This window comes from Pangasianodon hypophthalmus, chromosome 26 (assembly GCF_027358585.1).
Source record: "Pangasianodon hypophthalmus isolate fPanHyp1 chromosome 26, fPanHyp1.pri, whole genome shotgun sequence".
Lineage (NCBI taxonomy): Eukaryota > Metazoa > Chordata > Actinopteri > Siluriformes > Pangasiidae > Pangasianodon > Pangasianodon hypophthalmus.
Window position 1 is genome coordinate 14,504,420 of NC_069735.1, and position 23,114 is coordinate 14,527,533.

The window sequence follows — 23,114 nt, forward strand, 5'->3', positions numbered from 1 at the left end:
CATCCAGCTTCAGCACTATGACAGTGAGTTTGGACCATGAGCTTGAGGCTGTTTTTCAGCAGGACATGCTCAGTTGGGAGAGGCAGGTGTTTGGGAGTGTTCCCTCCACCACCAGGGCCTGTGTCCAGTAAAGGTAAAGATTATTGATGGCCTGTTGAATCCTCTTGCCTCTAGGATCTGTTGAAATAATTCAGACACAGGGATAGAAGCTGGTCTCCACCATTGTCCATTCAAGTACAGATCAGGTAGGTGTGGTTGGTGGGCTGAAGGGCTGAGACTGTGCATCCTGAGTCCGTGTCCCATACGAGATCGGATTCCCCTCAACGGGCCATCAAACTCTGAAAGGATTTAACCTAGGAGCACAAGGATTAGCAGATTTGAAGTGATTCCCACCACTCAGGCCACAAGCCCTCTAACATATGCAGTAAAACTGTGGGATTGTGATGAATGGGGCCTTAAACACAGGAGACAGGGAGAGTTTGTGCAGTCCAGACTGAGGAAGGCAGTGCTGCGGGGTGAAGAAATGTTATGGCACTTCCTGAGGATTCAAGTGCATTGACAAAGTTGTCTTGTTTCCTGTTTTCCCTCTCCCTCACTTCACCTGTCCTCAAATTTAGCTGCATTTTCATAATGATTTTTTAAGCTATATGTATGTTATATTATATTATAAATTCCCTTTATGTTATATTTATGTTATATTATGTTATTTTAAGTTTCCAAATCAGGTTGTTCTCATATTTTCTGCTTTTGTCCTTGAACTCTTTGTTTGGATTGTGAATATGAATAACAATATCCGTTTACTGACTGACCCCCAATAAAGCCATTCAGCAATTATGTGCTATATTTAAATGCATAAATATTGTTTTGATGCACGGTGTGTTGTATTGGATGTCTTAGTCTGACTCATGAAACTTGGCAAATAATGAATAACAAAAATGAATTAAAATGTTACCCAACTTTATTATAGTTCAAAGTCACATGAGCAGTGAAAAACAGCACAAAGTGCAGTCAAATAATGTTATATTTAGGTTAATTATTAACAGTAAACATTAAAAAATATCATATAAATACAGAACACATTCAAAGCTATTTATGAATCCTATAACAGATTGAGACGTTGACTTGAGAGAAATGAAGAGGCTTGTGGTCTTACTCTCACTGTTCCTCCTTACCGCAGCTGAAAGACAAGGTTAGTCTGTCGCTTAGTTATTACTGATCATTTGAGTCGATCCTGTTTACAGTATTTGCTTTAAGAAAAAAAAAAAACACAATATTTTTTTTCCAATGTAAAGATCTTTCAGGTAAAATGTTCACATTTCCTGTGGAGTCCAAAACTCATCATGTGGTTCTCAGTCCTGAGGTGAATAAGATCTTCTTCACTGTTACTGTGTGTCTGCGTGCCTTCTCCGACATCTCCAGAGCTCAGAGCCTTTTCTCAATTTCTCTGCCATCAACAGACAATGGCTTTTTAATTTACAAGCCAAAGCAAGGAGTGTATAACTTACATGTGTTAGGACAAGCTGCTGAGTTTTGGGGCTTGCAGGATGAATCCAATGTCTGGAATTCAGTGTGTGCTACCTGGGATGCTAATACAGGACTCGCTCAGCTGTGGGTCAATGGAAAACCGAGTTCACGGAAAGGCATCAAGGCTGGAAGCTCTTTAATTGGAATTCCAAAAATCATTTTGGGTCAAGAGCAAGATAGTTACGGTGGAGGATTTGACACGGCCCAGTCTTTTGTAGGGATGCTGACTGATGTGCACATGTGGGACTCTGTTCTCTCTCCTGATCAGATTGCGTATTATACATATGGTGGGAAGTTTCAGCCAGGCAACGTTCTCAACTGGAACTCCCTAGAATTCAATAAAAGTGGGTATGTGATCATTGAAAGTCAGAAAACTTCACATAAAGCTGATAGTCTTTAGACTCTAGAGTAAATGCAGGCTAGAAGTAGTACGGAATCTGTTGTCTCTGAATACTCTTTAACGTAAGGATGTATTTTTTTTCACATGATATATGTCGCATGTCTTTTTTACTCTGTAAAGTTTATTTGCTTATGCTAAAATTGTTTTTGGGTTGTGAACAGACACTGAATTGTGAATCTGTAAATATCTAAAGAATAATATTGTGGAATATTGTTAAAACTACTCTAAGACGTTGTCCAAAAGAATTATTGTCACACAATTTCTAAGGACAAAAATGTACTTTAGAGCACATCACCATTTTGTTTAGTCTTTTGAATCAGTGTATCATTACAGTGTTACAGTATATACAGTACATTCAATAAATATTTAATTGCATCACAACTTTAACCTCTTGGAAGAGGTAGTCAATTGTTTCTTCTTTTCTTTATGATCATCTTTCGTTAAGTTTTGGAGAATTTTATTACCCATAAGTTTTTCAGGCATGTGGTTTGTGATAATGTTAATGTAGGGTGTCCTAGGAGGGAAGTATCACAGATGCACACACACTATACTGTCAGGGCCTTCCACTCTTTTCTGCGGTTGTGAGTTTATAGATATTAAAAATGATCAGGTGCTCTTCAGGTGTTTAACCCAGATTCTGACACTTTATTCAGCCTCCAAAAAAAATCACGGTAGAAGCAGCGGGAGACATCCACCTTCAGCACTGTGACAATGAGGCTGGACCATGAGCTTGTGGATTCTTAACTGGCACCTAACTGAAACATTTACGTTACCCCATTCATTATAACATGTTGCCAGGCCTTGGGTAGACAGTAGGACAGCTGCCTGCTCACAACTCTAGCATATTTGTTTGGCCAGGAGCACATTTGAACATTTCAACAGGTCGTTCATATTCATTTTGCTGCAGTTAGGGCACAAGATGTGGGCCCAGCTTCACCCTGTCACGAACCAGTGGGGTTTTTCCTGCATGCATGGAGGTGCAAAGAGAACAAGCACTGGCTCAGTCTATTTTTAGGAAATGTGTCATACCACTTTTGTTCATCTACCAGGCTGGCCAGATGACTTTGTAGGTCACTGAACCCACCTCCACTGTCATTTTGTAAGTCCTGTGGTTAGTGGACAAGATAGGGTTTATCTTTGTTATGCATTGTCCATTTTGCTGCACATGTCATATGATACAGCGAGAGTTGCTGTTCCCAGCCCTCCATGTGGGACTCTGTGTCTCCTGATCAGATTGCATATTATTTATATGGAGGGCAGTTTCAGCCAGGCAACTGGAACACCATAAACATTTTCAGAAGTACACTTGCCTTTCTTTCTTTCTTGCCTATAAATTTGATTTGCTTGGCTTTGATTATTTTAGGTTGTATTTTGTTTTTAGCTTGAATTTTTGCCCTCGATTGTTCATCTGTAAATGTTTAGAGAAAAAATGTGCAGAATTAGCCTTGTACAAAAAAATTCACTTGTGCAATCTACACATGTAATCCATGTTTCACTGATATGAAATAGTTCTTATTACTTGCATAATCACATTTTGTGAAATATGATTCTCCTGTAGTGTTACTTGCATCTGCTATTTGTAAGAAAAAAAGAGTATGCTTTAATGCTCATAATCATTTATGGATATGTGAATCAGTATTTTTTAATAAGCAGTAAACAAATAAAATGACGGCCCTTCAGTGTTGTGTCTTTTCTGCATTACCAGTTCTCTTTAGTTTTTGTCAACCAAAAGGAGCTTTCCCAAGTCCCAAGGTGGACTAATAAATAGCGAGCTTAACAGCTTCTCGGTCATTTCACACAGCTCTCTGTCATTTCTGTTAGCATAATCATTTCTGAAGAGCAATGGAAGTGCAAAACAGACGTTTTGTACAGTGCAGGATTTTTTTTTTTTATTCAAATCAGGTGGCAGAACTGAGACCAATCCATAAAGTTATAAAACAATCAAAAGCTTTGATAAAAAGATGAGGCATTTAAATGAAAAGCAAATCACTGATGCAATCAATGTCAGTTAAGCTGAGCAACTGGTAAAATGATTTTTTTTTTAGAAAATGCAGCAGATTTGTTTTATTCCTGATTGACACACAAAAAAATGATGAGATTCTATACATGTATTGTGGCTTTCCTTTTAAATTTCATGGTGTGAAGCTGAATTTCTGATGATTTTCCCTTTTCAGTTGGCGGAATATTTCAAACTAATGGATATGATGCACAAGCAGCAAGACCGCACATGTTCTTTCCTCTTTCGATGTAGAAATATCTGTAAGAAGGGAGGATGTGATATTTAAAAGGGGACATTGTGAACATATTGGATTTTTGAGAATATTTAAGTATAACTCCTTATGCATTAGCTTATACAAAGACGCCATTGAGTCATTTGATGGATTGCAGAAGACATACCCATTAATGCCCCAAGTGGTTCCCCAGGAGTTCTTTACTATCCAGTAGGGGGTGCCGTTCTCCTCAGCATAACCCACAGCAAGCACGGCATGATTCACAGTATCTGTAGTGTTGTGACACTCCGTGCTGCGAAATATCAACATCAAGAGATCACCACTATGGTTACAATGGTACGTCTTACAATCACCATCATTACTATGTCAGGAATAAACCACATCGGGGTGTGCTTTTATGGAAAAATAATCAACATAAGGATATGCTGTGAAAAAATTTAACTTTACAGTCACATTTAGTGATCTTGAACATCTGGGAGAAAAATTAGCTCCTGCTATCAATTAGTTATAGCAGCTGAAAAACAGACGTTCCTTCACCAGCCTCTCTCTTTTTTTTTCCTCTTAAAGTTAATAATGTTCCCACGGTCACTTTGTCCTTTTCAGCTCTCTGGGACCTTTTCCTTTTTTGTGGGTGTCACTAAAAGTAGCTGAGCTGTGAACAGCTTTGTTAATTTACGAGTAATTGGCATTTGTCAACATACACACACACACACACGAGTGCAAAGTAAATCAAATCCATTCAACCTTCGTAAGTCTGGCGGAAATTATTGGTTTAGCTTGGCCTACCAAAACACATCTTTTTAATTGAGGAACACTGTTTTATCCCTCGTTTTACGTTATTATCTTATTTAGCATTGATAACATTTGTGTATTATTATTACTGTATATACACATGTTCCATTTAGGACACTGAGCAGCTCCTAGGCAGCCTGCTTTTCAATCTTTCACCTAATCATATACTACAGAACACTTGACCACTTCGCTGCGGTGTGTAAAAAGTGCTGAAAAACGCCGTAGTGATTCTCACCTGGTGTACACTCCGTCTTTGTAATGCATGAAATCCGACACCACCTCGAAAGCAATGCTCACAGGGTTGAGCCTGGCCACGGCGTCCACTATCCCCATCTCGTCATACTTACACAAAGATCACTGACCGTTAGCAGCAAATCTTCCTTTCTGCAATTCTGTTACTGTACATGTGATGTGGGGTCACTTACTTTTGTGATGTTTACCACATCCTTCACGAATGCCGCAGCAAGCTTAGGATCGAACTTACAAGGACCGTCCTGTGAACAGATCAGGGTAGATATGTTTCATCTTGAAGCCATAAGTCATGGTGTAGTATAATAGAGGACTATTCATAATTTGATTTTAAGATATTCCTTGTCCTTTGAGAATGTGCTCTTTTTTTCCTCATAGATAGAGCAGGAGAAGAAAATCCATCCACGTCAGTCAATAATTTCATAATTTCAATCCATATAGTCAGATGGCTTCAAATTATGGAGGTAAAAAAGACCTTTTTACATTTTGTTTTTAAATCAGATGTCACACAGATTAAGACTGTTTGCAAAATTTCCCAGAGACAGTAGACAGTCTGCTATTTCTGGTTAAAAACCCGTCGTAGTGAACACAAAGGGTCTTTTTTTTTTTGTTTACTCACTTAGCGTATGCTTAATTTAAACTGAAATGAATTTGAGGTAATATTCCAGTTCATGTCTTATGACAATTCCAGTGAAGTTCCTCACAGCGAAGATGTCTTTCATCATCAAAATAATGAAATGAAAAGTATCAAAATAATTCCTGAATTGAGAAGTTTACAGAAAACAACCGATACAAATTCAAATCACATTTTGCTTTTATGTATAAATCTGTATATTACACCAAAAATAAGCCTTTAGATTTCAACCTATGGTTCAAAATATTATTCAGACAACTGAAAATCAGAAAATACATATAATAAATATAGATAAATATTCATATGAAATATGAAATATAGAAAATATATTAGGTGTTAGGTTTCTTGGGTATATCACTCAGCACTATTCAATTCAATTTAATTTATTGCTTACGGCATTTCAAAATAAAATAGTCATATAATGATGCAATGCAATAAAAAAGTAAATTGATAATGGGAAAGTGTAAATAATTGGTAAAAAGAATTATTGTAATAATGCCTAGTGCTGCTTTAATGTATGTGTGTGTGTGTGTGTGTGTGTGTGTGTGTGTGTGTGTGTGTGTGTGTGCGTGTGTGGGAGGCAGGTGTAACGGTTCACTCACACGACCAACGTAGGGATAGTCGGCCTCTGTCATGAGACCATTGTTGTACATAATGTATTCGAAGGCTTGACTGGGAAGTCCACTGAAAGACAAGGGGAAGTTCATTTTGAGGAAATGAAATGCAAATAACAAAATCTGTCTGTATGCAGCACAGTTTTCCTTTAAAAGCCCTAATTAGATTGGATTAGTTTTCACATTGGGAAGTAATGTAATTATTACCGGAGTATCTCTGGGATTTCAGTCCTGTCTCAATCTGAATCACGAGTCAGGTGATTTTATGTATATTCACACCTCGTCCAAACCGACATGTAACATTCTGTTATATCTTGCTAGAAATGAGGATCTGCACTTTTTCTTCAGTATACAGAGACACTCCAGGAAACGTTCACTCTTTTCTATCATCTCCCGCCAAAACCAAAACGAAACCAAGTCTGAGTTTAAAACACAGAACAATCAAATATAGACAACGTATAAAAGGATGTCTCAGAGAAGCGATGCTTCCAGGTGTTTTCGCTAACTTACTGAGTTCCTAGCACATGCTATGGTCATGTGACCTACTAATCACCGAGCACAACTTGCATGGCCATGCCCTACAAGACCTTACAATAAAATCTGTATTAAAATAAGGTGTATATAGTATGCATGGAATTTTAATGTTATGATCATGTGTACATCATGAAGACACGCCCACGTTATTCCATCTGAATAGTGCTTTAATCATTTCTATAGACTATAGACTTCAACCATTTCAGGAAATACAGACGTTTGACCTGCTTTCACACGCTCACCCGTTGCAGCCATGATTGTTGAACGCGCCAGCACAATCCACCAACTGCTGCTCTGCCTAGAGAGAAAAAAAAACATGCTCTTGTCATGTTATTTACTCACAGGCAATTACAAAACATGTTTCAGGGTTTCAAAACACGTCTACATGTCTGTTGATTTGGAAATTCGCCACCCTAAATGGCCAGTTAACTCATGTATTAATGTAGTACTCATGCAACAAGTAGATGCGCTATGAAAAAGAAAATAATATCAAAACGATTGCTCTTGTATTCATTTTAGAAGCAAAGTGGAGGACCCTCACTGCTTACCAGTAAAGGGAGTTTCCCTGTGGCGATTGCCGTGACAGACTCCAGGCAGCCTGTGGTAGAGAAAGTCCAGCAGCTGCCACAAGCACCCTGAAAGAGTGGGTGTATAAATTTCCAGTCAGAACTAAGGGGTTTGATTCCCCCTTAACACACCAATAACACACCCATCACACAGAACCCCCATTTCTGATTCATCAAGTGCGGTTCATTTGTGGCCCACAGACCATTTTGCAACATATAAGATAATTCAGAGCCACTACAAGAGAGGATCCATAGGAAAAACTACAGTTTTAGGAAAACGAGAACTATTGTACATGCTGTATTTTCGCAATTTCGGTGAGAAGATAGCGGTTATGTGCTGTTCTGACATGACAGTTGGACATCGTTATTGCTAGTGCAGTTACAATGGAGCTCGGTTTATGTAATAAACATTTTAGTAGCAATTTCCACAGATATTGAAAGAAAACTAGCATATTGTGATATGCTAGCATGGCTAAGCCCTGTGTCTTTCACAGATTTAAAAAATCATCCATATAAGCCTTAATTGTTAGCATCTACATTAGTTTTTTTTTTTCAGAATGTTTTATGATTGATTATTTTGGATTTTTGTGGAACTGAGCGCAACAGCACCACCAATGGTTGTAATAAAAACACATACAGAAGTGATGCTGATTTCTTTGTAGCCCAGACTGTAGATTCGTGTCGTAGCTACAGTAAGATCAACACCAGACAGTGCAGGTAATGGCACAGTGCACATTTTGTGACATGTTTAATGATTTTGGATCTGATTACTATTATTAGTGGTTGTGTGCTGTGCTGACATCACAGTTAGACATCGTTATTGCTAGCGCATTTACAATAGAGCTAAATTAAAGAGGAACGATGACGTTAAGGTTTTGCCGTTAGCTCCTAAAAACAAAAGAGCAAGAGCCTCTTTCCTCACTCAGCGACGATCAAAGTCATATTCATGAGAAATCCACCTCAGAAATAATCAAGAAATGAAACGCTGGACTTAACATCCCAGAATGCAATGCAGCTAATCAGTGCATTTGTGCTAAGTTAGCAAGGACTCATCTGGGCTAGTTAGCGAACTACGAGATGACGAGTGTGATGGTGCTGACGACGGCATTAGCATGAAAGCTTTGGAAGCTGATCTGCTGGACCAGAGTGTGGACAGACTAAAGGACTAAAGTGCTGCTGCATCTTTAGGTAGACATGAAGCGAGGGCTGAAGTGGGCAGCTAAACAGCATGGTGGATAATGTTGGAAACAAAGTCAAAATAGACCAACATGTCAAAGAAAAGAAATCCTTAATGCCACTACATGTTAATTATAAAGTTATGCAAGTTGTTCAGAGTAGATTTTTCATTTAAGGTACATGAGATTACCTGATTTTTCACTTCAGTGACGTAGTTTCCTTTCTTCCTCCAGTCAATGGAGTCTGGGTACAAGCCAACACCACTAACGTGATTCCCTTTGGTAGCATTGCACTCCTGCCATGTTGGACATAAAAGACTTTTAATATAAAATCCAGAAGGCTTTTAATAGAAAGTCTAGAAGACATGCAGATGTTAAGTGTTACATGCTGAAATAGCACTAAAAACACAATACCTGAGGTTCTTTCAGAAGGTAGAATTTCTTGAATTCAGCAAAAGTCATATCCGAGAACTGGTTTAATCCCACTGTATCATAAAAAAATACAGATTTACTTTTTTTTACAGCCTTACACTCCACATTTTTACTGAAAGAATAAGATGTGCCATTTTAAAGCTCTATAAGGTTCTAATGTCATAAATTCCTTAAAAGTATGAAAAAGTATAAAGTTGAAAGATCGGCTTTGAGATTATTAAGAAGGCCAAAACATTTAGCTTGGGTCAATTAAGGTCTCAGTTTATGTAATAAATATTTTAGTAGCAATTTCCACAGATATTTAAAGAAAACGTTTGCTAGTGTATTATTGGGTGATTGTGATATGCTAGCATGGCTAAGCCCCGTGTCTTTCACATCATCCATATAAGCCTTAATTTTTAGCATCTGCATTAGCTTTTTTCAGAATGTTTTACGATTGGTTATTTTGGATTTTTGTGGAACTGAGCACAACAGCACCACCAATGGTTGTACTAAAAACACACAGAATGGGATGCAGAAGTGAGGCTGATTTCTTTGTAGCCCAGACTGTAGATTCGTGTCATGTCAGGTGATTGCACAGAGTGACGCACTCTATATGTGATCTCCATTTGGGCTGATATTTCTCGGCCCAGGTTGCTGACACCAGTGTTCTCAACTTAGAGACTTTTTTAGTCCCACCTTTAGCATCTTTATTTCATATGTAATGACTTTTTGAGCAGACCTTAGTGCAGGGGTTCCCAAATGTGGGGTCGCTTGATTTACAAAAGGGGTCCCAAGAGATACTGACAATCTCCTCTTTTGTTTTATTTAATTATTTAACAAATGAATATTAGAAATATCGAAGATGGGTTATGTTTGCTGATATTTTGAAATGTGACTGGGAGTCACATTCAGACAAGCCACATTTAAATGAATACACTGCACTAGTGTAGCTCTACAATGAATTGACAAATTTCTCTGTCAGTCTACCTCCAATAAAAAAATTAGCGCTGTGTCTCAAACTGAATATTTATGTACTTTTCTAGACTGAATACTAACACTAACCAAGCTTCCGATTACAGTTAGTACACCGATTTTGTACACAGTGTTGTCAAGTGTAAATCAGGCTGCTTGGCGTCGGGCCGTATCACACCACCCCGGCGTGGATTGTCCTATAACAACACAACACTTCTCACTAGACTGGTATATCAGTGCAAGGATATTCCTTTGGTTTTTAAACACTTACGTTACACATACGTGTAATAAAATGTTCGAATGTTACAGTAGTCCTATATTATAAGTATGGAATTAAAAATAAATTTACAGTGTCAAGGTTTTGCGGGGGAGTTTGTCCATTTGGGGTCGTTTGCCCAAAACATTTCAGAAAGCCCTGAGTTAGTGACTGTCCTGCGCTTGATACGGCTCGCCAGCTCACACCACATTTACTGGTTATACGTGTAAAGAGCACAGGTTCCCTCGACTACCACAAATGTGTAAAGCCTGACTGGGTTACACTTCCGTAACCTGATGTTCCCATCAACCAATCACTAATCACCATTGTTCCCAACAACCAATCTTTGATCACCATTGTTCCCAACATCCAATCACTGATCACCATTGTTCCCAACAACCAATCCTTGATCACCACTGTTCCCAACAACCAATCACCGATCACCATTGCTCCCAAAATCCAAACACTGATCACCATTGTTCCCATCAACCAATCACTAATCACTATTCTTACCAACAACCAGTCACTGATCACCGTTGTATGTCCCACCCACTCACTTCTTGGTTCTTCGTTTTAGATTCTCTTCTTGGTGATACGTACGTTAACGAAGGCGAGTTATTCCATCTTTAATGGTTTCCTTCATGCCTATTTCCTGACTCCTCACAACTACTACATGCTGTCTGCGTTCTTGACATGACAGAATTCTGTAAACATGTAAATAGTCAGTTTATAGTGCCATGACCAAAGACAACGTCTTTCTATTAGAAATAAGTTTGTTTATGTTTATTCAACTATTCTATACAAGGGTCTGCAGAATATCTTCCTTCTGCATATAACCTAATGTGTAACGTGATGATCCTGAAATGATCATGACAAATCAATTAGAGTGCATCATCTGGTGATTTCTAGTGTCTTTTTGAGCGTGCATGAACTACTTTTCTCTGAAAGGAGTTGGCAACACTGGTTGACGCCATCCGCATTGATAGAGAAGGCGCACGTGAAATACAGTCATGTGTATAACGAAGGTTTTGAGGTTTTTAGTCTATGATACTTAATCTTCACTGTAATGCGTTTGGAGGAGAAACTAAAAGCAGATGAAAGTACAATTTAAAGAAAAGGACAGGGTACAAAGTACAACGCAGAACGGCTCTGTTTACCATGTTTACTATAACGACGACACATGACATGAAGCCAGGAGGGCATTAGTAACTTAACATGCTTACGAATCACAAATGCAGTTGTGTGTGTGTGTGTGTGTGTGTGTGATCCTTGGCACATCATTCTTATTATACAACCCATAAAAGCACATGATATAATGCACTGCTCAACCCTTTATAGATTTTTTTCACAGATATTAGATTTTCTCCTCCCAGCCGTCACTCAGCACACTCTCACACCTACTCCTGAATTTGTGATTTCCGGCATTGTGTGTGTCGATTCTCTTCTTATGCTCAGTGAAGATCTGCAGCCTCTGGTAATACTCATCCAGGCCATACTGTTTATTGTGCTGTAGATGACATTAAGAGAAAAAAAAACAAAGGAAAGAAAATGATGAGGAAGAAAGCTGGTGTTTTCACTGGTGGGGATTTTTTTTTTTTTGTGACACAGTTTCACTTCCTTGTTTGGGTAAGGCAATAGCTAAAAGAAAAGAATCTCAGGTTTTGTTTCATAGCTGCTCGAGTTTTTACCTCAGACATCCATGTTTTGAAGACATATTCATCTGCATTGGAGAACAAGTCACAACACACAGGCAGAGAGGTTAGGAAATATAATACCCTGATGAACAAATTTTTTTTTTTTTTTTTTGGATAAGACTTCAGATAATTGACATATCACACAAAAACATGAGTCTCGTTATGTAAAGCAGTATTATCATTTATAATATATGATTTAAAACCAGAGATTATGCTGCCTTCATGTGCTATGGGAATGATCTTCTGAAGTGGTAATTACGACTATGCCGCGTTCACTTGCTCTGAAAGTACATAAAACATGGACGACGCCAGGTTCATTCATACATATTTCTTTTTCTTTTTTCTTTTAGTTTTATTTTGACACCATATAACACATTATTCAGTTAGCTAGCTTGCTGTAGATAATAGAATTTTGTCAAATACGAGATATTTTCACGGTGTAAAAATGTATAGACTGGTTGCTGATATCGTACATAATGACTACGAGCAAAACAGCACACGCTAACGATTAGCTGTATTTAGAAAAATGAACAAAACCTGTCATTCAGTACAGAAACTGGACTCCACTCCGCCATGTTGAAAGTTTAGGACTCCTTCCATCTCGGAAACTCTGGTATTAAAAAGTTTCCCAGTCGGAATTACGACTTGAGGAGTCGTTCATGTGCAGCTTCCTAGTGGGAAACTCGCATTCACGATCAATTCCGGTAGCTCGTGAAGGCAGCATGAGCGCCTCAACCAGGACAAGGCGTCAAAACAAAAACGAAAGTAAACACACTTCGGCGTTAAAACTCATCCAAACTGTGAAGAATGTAAGTCATTTCTTACCTTCTTCCGTAAAGAGACGTGTTGCACACACGCAGTGCAAAAATGCAACAGTTAAAATAGGTATTTTCATGTTTCAAGCGGATTACAGCGCAGCTCTATGAGTGTACGAGTGTGTGTCAGTGTATGAGTGTGTGTGTGTCAGTGTATGAGTGTGTGCGACCTGCAGCCTGAGGCGCGTGAATAAAACGGGTCGCTCAGCCACGGTCACGTGACCTGGCACTCTGCTGCAGACTGAGAGCTGGAGTCTGTGAGCCAGAGCACTTTGGATTTTTTTTTTGTTTTGTTTGTTTGTTTGTTTGTTTGTTTTGTTTTGCATGCAAATTCTCTTGTGCCTTTTGAGATAGAGTGCAATTCTGGTTAAACGAACAAACAAAAAAAAAGTAGATAATTTGAACTTGTCTTTTGTAGATATTAAATATGGGAACTATGAAGAAGAAAAAGAAGGAGAAGAAGGCCATAGACTTTTTTTGATAAATGTTACTGGCTAAGTATTTTATCCAGAATTGCACATTTTTTAAGCCCCCTTTTTAAAAAAAAAATTTTTAATGAAAAATTAATTAAATTTATTAAATAATAAATTTATAAAAGCTAGGTTTTTATTGATAGTAGTTGATAAATATAATTTATTATAAATATTGTTAATACCCCAGTGATTAATTTGTACCCAATTTGCTGGTTAATGTAATGTTGTGTCTAAGCCCCTATATAAATATATATATATATATATATATATATATATATATATATATATATATATATAAATTATTATTATTATTATTATTATTATTATTATTATTAAACAGAGGTTCACAAACCCCAAGTTCCCTGGGACAGGCTCCAGGTTACACGACCCTGTGTAGGATAAGCGGTACAGAGGATGGATGGATGGATAGTATTATATTATTTTTGTTACATACTGTACATATTCTCTATTCACATAACAGTAATTTCATTGTACTTGTACAATAACAATAAAGCATTGCACTGTATTGTACTGTGTTGTCTTTCCTTTTACCCTTACGTCTGTGCTCACAGTCTTTACACACGTCTCTTTGTTTGTACTCTTTTTATGTAATAAAAGCTTCCTGTGTTGACAATAAAGCAGACAATAAATCCAGAGAGGCCCAGGCTCTAAAAAAAAAAGTGATAATGCTGAAAATGCAAAAAATAAAACATTTCAGGTACAGGGTTTTCTCAGAATGCTGAGTGAAAACACCCTATTACAGCCAAAAGCATTACTGACTAATACTTTCTCAAGGACTGATACTTTTTCCTCTTTGTCCCGGATTTCTTTGGATAGCTCTTTGACCATTAACCTTTGCTGTTTACTATAGCAACGTGTTGTGTGTGGGTGGGAGGGATAGTTGATAAATGCCTCCAAAACCATGCAACTAAGTTTGTGAACCTTTTTTTTTTTTTTGCAATGCACATGATATATGATATATGTTTCAGAATATCTCATGATATTAAATTCCTTCACTGCCACAACAGTCTACTGACATAATTTGCAGGTGTAGTCAGAGAAAAAAAAGACTTTTGCAGTATAGCTAAGTCTGTTATCAATGTCAAGTGAAAGGAAAATTTGCAGTGTGTTCTATCACACGTTCAGAAGATCAGAAGTTCAGGGCCAGATTTTGGATTAAAGCAATGCAAATATACAGACAGAATGTGTGGTGCGTGTAGAAGTATGTCGACATAAAAGCAAAGCAAAGTCCTTAACATTTTATGCAAGTTAGAAATCCCAGCTGGATGCATTTTTTCCCCAAAAAGAGGACGTGTCTGGGAAAAAGAGGACGTATGGTCACCCTTGGCTTCCCCTTTCATTTTTCTAACCTAATACAGCAATCATTCCTGCACATCAGTGACCTGCTGTATCTGCAATCAACTTCCAGTGAAGGTGCATTAGCAAAGACTAGTCCATTTTTCACATGTACACAAAGCCGTTGCCGCAGAACTTATGGTGGTCTGTAAGGTCAGCCAGAGTAATCGAGCTACAGGGAATTATCATCCTAATTCAAGCAATGAAATAGGATGTTTATTACGGCTATTTCTTTACTTTGCTCTTTAGATTATAAAAGCACCTTATGTTGTTAACAGTGAATAACATGGCTATATGCTAGTTTATATCAGGGAAGTTAAGCATCATTAGTTATGCTCTCCCCTCAGCAGATGTCTATTTATTACATTTGACAATTTATGACATACCATTATAATTCACTTATACAAAGTGATATATCATCATATCGTCATGATACGCTATAGGGCCAAAAGTTTGTGGACGTCTGACCATCACACTCTTATGTCAGTCTTCCCCGGACTGTTGCAACACAGTTGCAAGCACAGAATTGTATAGGATGTCTTTGTCCACTGTAAAAATCTTGCTGTAAATTTACAGTATTTATTTTACAGCTGTTTTATTATTTTAAAGGATTGTACTGTAATCTATTAGGCAGTTAGTGCACTGCTTTATTGTAAAATACCAGAAAACAATGCATAGTGGGATATCTAACATTTCTGGCAGGGGGGAGAATGGTAAAATTTCTCTTTTTTCTCCTTCTCCTTTAACTTCATATGCTAGAAAAACTTGAATCAGCGCACACTAGTTCAGCAAGTTGTGGTGGCTCTTTTTTCTCCTTCTCCTTTAGGCTTCGAGTTACAGATCAGACATTTTGTGTGTTCAGATCCTGGCACTGTCAAACTGCCATGATTGGGTCCTTGAGCAAGACCTTTAGCCTTCTGCTCAGTTGTATCCTGCATCAGCAAAATGAGCAAATATACTGGATTATGTTTTATTTTATACTATAATTACATTTACATAATATTTGACTTGCAAAATTTACAGTATATTACTGAGGACATACAGTAATATCCTGTAAAAATAACAGGATATGAATTATGTGTAAAGATTTTACAGTACTTTACTGTGAATATTTTTACAATTACTGTAAATTTTAAGTACAAATCTGGAATCTGGAATGTTCAACAAACATTCAACAAAATGTGATGGTCAGCTTTTCACATACTTTTCGCCATGTATATTGGCATGTCACCCAAACACTCTTGGTACAGCGGCCTGTGGTGTTGTTATAAGTTATAACACTATAAAAACATGAAACTCAGCTCTTACTGATTTAGGAGAATGGTCAAGAGTGCCTTCACTGTTTTTTCCTCATCATGAACTCTCATGAGGTTTTCAATTCAATTCAATTCAATTTTATTTGTATAGCGCTTTTAACAATGGACATTGTCACAAAGCAGCTTTACAGAAATAAATGGATTCACAAAAATATATTGTAAATATTTAAATTTATCACTGTGAATTTATCCCTAATGAGCAAGCCAGTGGCGACGGTGGCAAGGAAAAACTCCCCGAGATGATATGAGGAAGAAACCTTGAGAGGAACCAGGCTCAAAAGGGAACCCATCCTCATCTGGGTGCAACGGATAGTGCAATTATAAATAAATCCCTTCTATTGTGTACTATATGGACAAATAGTGCAATTGTGCAACCAATCACAGTATTTGCAAGAGGTCCGGCTGGTTAAAATCTATCCACTGTCCACTGATGGAGTCCTGAGTACGAAGCTGCTCGTGGCAACTGCAGCCCCAAAGCCACTACAGCAGTCGCAGTCCCAAGCCATTACAGTACAGCTCCCCATATGTGATCCCCAAGCCATCTCCACAGCCCCCAGGTGGCACCATCCCCAGCAATCCAAACAGTTCTTCAGGCAGTCCATATGGGGCCACCCCCAGCAGCAGCGAGCGAACTCAACCGATGAGAACTCCAACCAGAAGTAGGGCATCAGGATGGGTCAGGCAGCGAGGAGGAGCAGAAGGGGTCAGGATCACTGGCATCACTGGCATCTCAGAAGTAGCATGTGTAGCTCGACAGAGAGTGAGGGAGAGAGAGAGATGGAGAGAAAGGAAGAGATTGTTAGGTGAGCTTTTGTCCTCTAATGGTTAAGCACGATGTACTTTGCATGCAGAGTGCAAGCAGGGACTCCGGCAAGACTAGCTATGACAGCATAACTGAAAGGGAGAGCCAGAAGCTAACACAGACATGAGGGCACCCTGGGACATAAGGCAGCCAGCCACTCCACCATCAACAAACCTGAGTGAACGTGTGAGAGTGGGGGGGCGACAGCATCCAAACATCCCATTTCACCACAACACTCTATGCCTGTGAAACCCTCCAGACCTGCCCCTGTACCTAAGAAAACTATTCACAAAAGGCTTGACTAAACAAATATGTTTTCAGCCTAGACTTAAACACTGAGACTGTGTCTGAGCCCCGAACACTAAGTGGAAGGCTGTTCCATAACTGTGGGGCTTTGTATGAGAAAGCTCTACCCCCAGCTGTAGCCCGCATTATTCGAGGTACCAACAAATAGCCTGCATCTTTTGATCTGAGTAGGCGTGACGGATCATAAAAGACCAAAAGTTCGCTCAGGTACTGTGGCGCGAGACCATTTAGTGCTTTATAGGTCAATAGTAGTATTTTATAATCAATACGAAATTTGATTGGGAGCCAATGCAGTGTGGATAAGATAGGAGTGATGTGGTCATATCTTCTGGTTCTAGTAAGGACTCTCGCTGCTGCATTCTGGACTAACTGGAGCTTGTTTATGCATCTACTGGAACATCCAGACAGTAAGGCATTACAATAATCCAACCTAGAGGTAACAAAAGCATGAACTAATTTTTCTGCATCGTGTAGTGACAATATATTTCTTATTTTAGCAATATTTCTGAGATGAAAGAAAGCAATCCTAGTTATATTATCTACATGAGCTTCAAAAGAAAGACTAGAGTCGATAATCACACCAAGGTCTTTTACTGCTGCACATGATGAAACAGAAAGGTCATCCAGAGTTATTATGTAATCAGAAAGCTTACTTCTAGCTGCATGTGGTCCTAGTACAAGTACTTCTGTCTTGTCAGAATTAAGTAAGAGAAAGTTAATAAGCATCCAGTTTCTAATGTCTTTTACACATTCCTCAACTTTATTAAGCTGGTGTCTGTCATCTGGCTTTGCTGAAACATACAACTGTGTGTCATCAGCGTAACAGTGGAAGCTAATACCATGCTTACGAATAATTTTGCCCAGAGGTAGCATATATAAAGAAAAGAGCAGTGGGCCTAAAACAGAGCCTTGCGGAACACCAAACTTTACCTTAGCATGAGAAGAGAAGTCACCATTTACGTTTACAAACTGATAACGATCAGTCAAATAAGACCTGAGCCAGGAAAGGGCTGTTCCCTTAATGCCTACTACATTTTCTAGTCTATTGAGGAGAATAGCATGATCAATGGTATCAAAAGCTGCACTAAGGTCAAGCAGCACCAGCAAGGAGACACAACCCTGATCAGAGGCCAGTAGTAAGTCATTTACAACTTTTACCAGTGCTGTCTCTGTGCTATGATGAGGCCTAAATCCTGACTGATACATTTCATGAATGTTATTCCTATGTAAGTATGAGCATAGCTGCTGTGCTACAACCTTTTCAAGGACCTTGGAAATAAAGGGGAGGTTTGATATTGGCCTGTAGTTGGACAGTTGACAGGGATTGAGGTCAGGTTTTTTAATCAGGGGCTTGATAACTGCTAATTTAAAAGATTTAGGTACATAGCCAATGCTAAGGGAAGAATTGATTATCTTTAAAAGAGGTTTGATTGTTTCAGGAATTATCTGTTTGAGGAAACAAGTAGGTAAAGGATCTAGCATACAGGTTGATGATTTTGATGATGAAATTAGTGAAATTAGTTCAGTCTCTTCAAGGGGACTAAAGCGTTGTAGTTGTTTATCTAATATTATCATATTATCATCTACAGGGTTAGTTATAGAACTGTCCGGTTTTAAATTAATAGTCTGAATTTCTAGCCTGATATTTTCAATTTTACCATTGAAAAAATTCATGAAGTCATCGCTGCTATATAATGATTGTGTGCGTGTTTCTATTGTGGTCTTATTCCTAGTTAATTTTGCTACAGTATTAAATAAGAATCTAGGATTATTTCTGTTATCTTCAATTAGGGTGGAGAGATACATTGATCTAGCAGCACTAAGAGCTTTCTTATAGCTCAATAGGCTCTCCTTCCATGCTATTTGAAATACTACCAAGTTAGTTTGACGCCATTTACGTTCTAGTTTTCGAGTGGTCTGTTTTAAAGTTCGTGTGTGATCGCTATACCAGGGTGCTAGCTTTTTCTCCCTAATTATTTTTCTTTTAAGTGGAGCTACCTTATCTAGTGAGTTGCAGAACGTTGATTCTAAACATTCAGTTGCCTGGTCAAGTTCTTCGGGATCAGACGGTGATCCAATCATGGTTGATAAATCTGGGAGATTACTGATAAAACTCTGTGCAGTTGTTGACGTGAACGTACGTTTGACACTGTGACGTGGCAAGGTGCATATACTATGATTAATACACATTTTAAATGAGATGAGGTAATGATCTGAGATAGCTTCAGACTGTGGACATGAGACTATATTTTCTATATTTAATCCGAATGTTAGTATTAAATCAAGAGTGTGACCACCACTATGGGTGGGTCCTATTACATTCTGATTAACCCCTACAGAATCTAGAATGGACACAACTGCTGTTCTCAGAGGGTCATCTGGATTATCAAAATGAATATTAAAGTCTCCAACAATTAATGCCTTGTCTAAAGAAACAACCAGGTTAGAGATGAAATCCGCAAATTCACACAGGAATTCAGAATATGGCCCTGGGGGTCTGTAAATAATAATTACTGGAATCACCTGGGTAGACTTATTTTTAGTGGCTACGTATGTTATGTTAGAATAAAGAACTTCAAATGCGTTGAATTTATGACTAGGTTTTTGTGTGACGGCTAGATTATCATTATAAATGACTGCGACGCCTCCTCCTTTGCCAGTTAGACGGGGCTGATGTATGTAACTGTACCCGGGAGGACTAGCTTCATTTAATGCTACAAACTCGTTTGGTTTAATCCACGTTTCTGTTAAACACAGTACATCAAACTCCTGATCAGTAATGGTTTCATTAACAATAAGCGCTTTAGACGTAAGAGATCTAATATTCAACAGTCCTAGCTTCAGATCAACGGTGCTGGCTATGCGTTCGGTATGGTTTAATTTTATGTTAATTAGATTACTAAAACAAACTGTCTGAGTATGTCTATAATTTTGTTTAGCTCGGGGAACAGACACAGTCTCAATACGGTGGAACCTAAGTGACGACTCAGTGCAGCTAGCAGACGGTCGGTTTAGCCTGCTTGTCTGCTCCCTGGCCTTGGCCCTGGATTGTCACCGATTAACTAGGCCTGTTCTGAGACTATGTGCTATGCTGCAAGAAATGAGAGCAGCACCTTCCCGAGTGGGATGGACACCGCCCCGCCCTAACAGGCCAGCCTTGCCCTCAAAGTTAGTCCAATTATCTATAAAGCCCACATTGTTTTCGGAGCACCACCTGGACATCCAGCAGTTCAGCGACCATAACCTGCTGTAAGCTACATCGCCACGCCGCATTGGGATGGGGCCAGAGCATACTACAGCATCGGACATCGCCTTCGCTAATTTACACACCTCTACCAAGTTAATCTTAGTAACCTCAGACTGATGAAGGCGTATATCATTAGGTTTTCTCATGACCATACTGATTTGCTGCTGTGAGTATAGTCAAGAGGACTGATGCCCTGTTTGTTTGTTTGTTTGTTGTAGTTTTTTTTTTTTTTTTGTAACAAAATGTTAAGCTGCCTGTCACCTCTGGTGTTAGCTAGTCAGGAATTAGCTAGCATTACATTCACTTCCGTGAACGTACGGGTGTCCAGTTTGATACAGAAAAAAATGGAAATTCAAATAGTTCAACTCTTTATACAGATTACATTTTCCAGCCCATAAAACTGTTTTGGCTTAAACAATTCTTTTTTGTATCATGTTCTACATATTTTACAGGTTATTTGTACTAATAAGAAGTATTTAAAAATCTACCATTGCACCTTTAAAGTAGAAGTTTCACAGGATGTTTTTGATTCATTGTTGCACATGGTTGTACATTAACAGCAGTAGAGAACCTTATTTCCAAATAAAATGGCTCTTCAGAAATGTAAGTCAGCTCCAAAAGTTCACCTAAATGAGTTGGTTCATAGAGTCGGCTCGTTTGTGAATGTGATATCACTAGTAATTAGTAAAGAAGTGAAGAAAAGCGGGAAAAGGAGGATGAGGACTTGCACAAAAAAACTGGAGTGAGTTTTATGGAAAAAATGGAAGGATAAGACTACGGAAAATGAAAATTAGCAATTTGTATAGTTCACATTACAGTACTGTGGTGTATTAAATATAAAGTGTCTCATATCTCTGCAGTGTGGACAAAAAATTGATCCTGGTGACGGTTGCGAATGAGAGCAGAGAAAACAGGACAAAGGTAGGCAGTCTACAAACATTTAGGTTAATTAATAACAGCAAATACTAAATAAAATATATATAAATGCAGAAGACACTCAGCAGCACCGATAAGCACATTGAGACGCTGACCTGATCGCAGAATGAAGAGGCTTGTGGTCTTGCTTTCCCTGTTTCTCCTCACTGCAGCTGAAAAACAAGGTTAGTCTACCAGTTTACATCATATAAAAAAGTGAGTTGTTGTATCTGTTGTAAAAAAAAAATAGCTAATTATTTGATATTTAAAGATCTTTCAGGTAAAATGTTGATATTTCCTGTGGAGTCCAATCGACATCATGTGAGTCTCACTCCTGAGCTGAATAAAAACTCGACTTTCACGGCTCTTACTGTGTGTCTGCGTGCCTTCTCTGACCTTTCCCGAGGCCAGAGCCTTTTTTCTCTCGCGCTCCCATCGCATCACAACGCCTTCCTAATTTTCAAGTTAAAACAAGGAGAGTATCGAGTACATGTGGGAGACCCATTGGTAGATTACTGGGGCTTGCAGGATGAATCCAATGTCTGGAATTCAGTGTGTGCTACCTGGGATGCTAAAACAGGACTCGCTCAGCTGTGGGTCAATGGAAACCCGAGTTCACGGAAAGGACTCTCTCGTGGAAGCTCTTTAATTGGAATTCCAAAAATCATTTTGGGTCAAGAGCAAGATAGTTACGGTGGAGGATTTGACACTGCCCAGTCTTTTGTAGGGATGCTGACTGATGTGCACATGTGGGACTCTGTTCTCTCTCCTGATCAGATTGCGTATTATACATATGGTGGGAAGTTTCAGCCAGGCAACGTTCTCAACTGGAACTCCCTAGAATTCGATAAAAGTGGGTATGTGATCATTGAATGTACGAAAACTACTCAAAAAATCAGAATTGGTTCGAATCAACAGTAAACCCAGGAACCTCTAAGAAGGATTAAAAATAGACCTATTGTGTAATTTAACTAATTTGAACTGATAATACAATGAAATGTCACTAAATCTGAAAAATTAACAGCTGAAAATAAATGAATCATCTGGAAAAATAAAAACACATGCACTACCTGTGATCAAATGTGTGACTTTTCTTTAAGTGTTTTTAAATAACATTATGTATTGTGTTGCATCTGTTATAAAACCTTGTAAAAAAAAAAACAAAAAAAAAAACAGCATGGCTACATATTTGCATTGACTAACTTAATACAGCAATTATTCCTGCATATTAGAGCTGTAACCAAGTACGAATTTTTCATTATTAAAAAAATTGAGTTGGAGTAGCTGTCGTAAGAAAGAACAATATTATTTAAGATTTTTCAGGTAAATTGGAAAATTGCATCAACTGAATGCCAAACTCATGATAAGGATTCTCTCATGGAGGATCATTAGGTGAAACTCCAAAAATCATTTTTGGTCATTAACAAGATTTTTTTATGGTGGAGAGCTTCACAGTCATTTGTAACACATATTAACTAAAAATATAATTACGATGTCACTAAATATGACAACTGTGTGTTGTAAAATCCACTTCTTTTTGTATTTCAGCATTTATTTGTATCCAAGTACTGGCTGATTTTTAAAAAACCAAACAATAAAATATACAGATATAAAATGAAATATACCTATAAGCTTCATTGCTGTATTCAAAACGTCTCAGTAATTAAATACTAAATTTTATAAAGTAATTAAATAATAAATTTCCTTGCACTTCAGAATAATAATACTCTGCTACACTATATGACCAAATGTTTGCAGTCACCTGACCATCACACACATATGTGGTTCTTCCCCAAACTGTTGCCACAAAGTTATAAGTACGCACTTGT

General features: G+C 38.2%; 3 protein-coding genes across 3 annotated transcripts; 2 read left to right on the forward strand and 1 right to left on the reverse strand.

Annotated features, from left to right (window-relative positions):
* Positions 1-1,050: 1,050 nt before the first annotated feature.
* On the forward strand, positions 1,051-2,311 carry LOC113537358 (serum amyloid P-component). The gene is made up of 2 exons (XM_026931793.3): positions 1,051-1,189; positions 1,293-2,311. Exons 1-2 carry the CDS (start codon positions 1,132-1,134, stop codon positions 1,922-1,924), a joined length of 690 nt encoding a protein of 229 aa, XP_026787594.3. The 5' UTR covers positions 1,051-1,131; the 3' UTR covers positions 1,925-2,311.
* Positions 2,312-3,786: 1,475 nt separating this feature from the next.
* ctsh (cathepsin H) lies at positions 3,787-13,055 on the reverse strand. The gene is made up of 12 exons (XM_026931791.3): positions 12,881-13,055; positions 12,050-12,081; positions 11,763-11,868; positions 9,134-9,204; positions 8,911-9,015; positions 7,527-7,613; positions 7,221-7,276; positions 6,433-6,514; positions 5,373-5,441; positions 5,183-5,289; positions 4,322-4,447; positions 3,787-4,181 (listed from the first exon to the last, which is right to left on the reverse strand). The coding sequence occupies exons 1-12, from the start codon at positions 12,948-12,950 to the stop codon at positions 4,112-4,114; spliced, it is 981 nt and encodes a 326-aa protein (XP_026787592.1). The 5' UTR covers positions 12,951-13,055; the 3' UTR covers positions 3,787-4,111.
* An 8,211-nt stretch (positions 13,056-21,266) lies between these two features.
* LOC113537357 (serum amyloid P-component) lies at positions 21,267-22,366 on the forward strand. Its single transcript, XM_026931792.3, has 3 exons — positions 21,267-21,291; positions 21,361-21,470; positions 21,557-22,366. Exons 2-3 carry the CDS (start codon positions 21,413-21,415, stop codon positions 22,204-22,206), a joined length of 708 nt encoding a protein of 235 aa, XP_026787593.3. The 5' UTR covers positions 21,267-21,291; positions 21,361-21,412; the 3' UTR covers positions 22,207-22,366.
* The last annotated feature ends 748 nt before the right edge of the window (positions 22,367-23,114 follow it).

What these genes read in the sequence shown, in the direction of transcription:
- LOC113537358 (XM_026931793.3), top strand. Translation starts at nt 1,132, where the DNA reads ATGAAGAGGCTTGTGGTCTTACTCTCACTGTTCCTCCTTACCGCAGCT. An exon ending in TACCGCAGCTGAAAGACAAG is followed by an intron (nt 1,190 to 1,292) that starts GTTAGTCTGTCG and finishes TCCAATGTAAAG; the next exon opens with ATCTTTCAGGTAAAATGTTC.
- ctsh (XM_026931791.3), bottom strand. Translation starts at nt 12,950, where the DNA reads ATGAAAATACCTATTTTAACTGTTGCATTTTTGCACTGCGTGTGTGCA. An exon ending in ACCTTCTGAAAGAACCTCAG is followed by an intron (nt 9,016 to 9,133) that starts GTATTGTGTTTT and finishes CCAACATGGCAG; the next exon opens with GAGTGCAATGCTACCAAAGG. An exon ending in ACCACTTGGGGCATTAATGG is followed by an intron (nt 4,182 to 4,321) that starts GTATGTCTTCTG and finishes CCCTTCTTACAG; the next exon opens with ATATTTCTACATCGAAAGAG.
- LOC113537357 (XM_026931792.3), top strand. Translation starts at nt 21,413, where the DNA reads ATGAAGAGGCTTGTGGTCTTGCTTTCCCTGTTTCTCCTCACTGCAGCT. An exon ending in CACTGCAGCTGAAAAACAAG is followed by an intron (nt 21,471 to 21,556) that starts GTTAGTCTACCA and finishes TGATATTTAAAG; the next exon opens with ATCTTTCAGGTAAAATGTTG.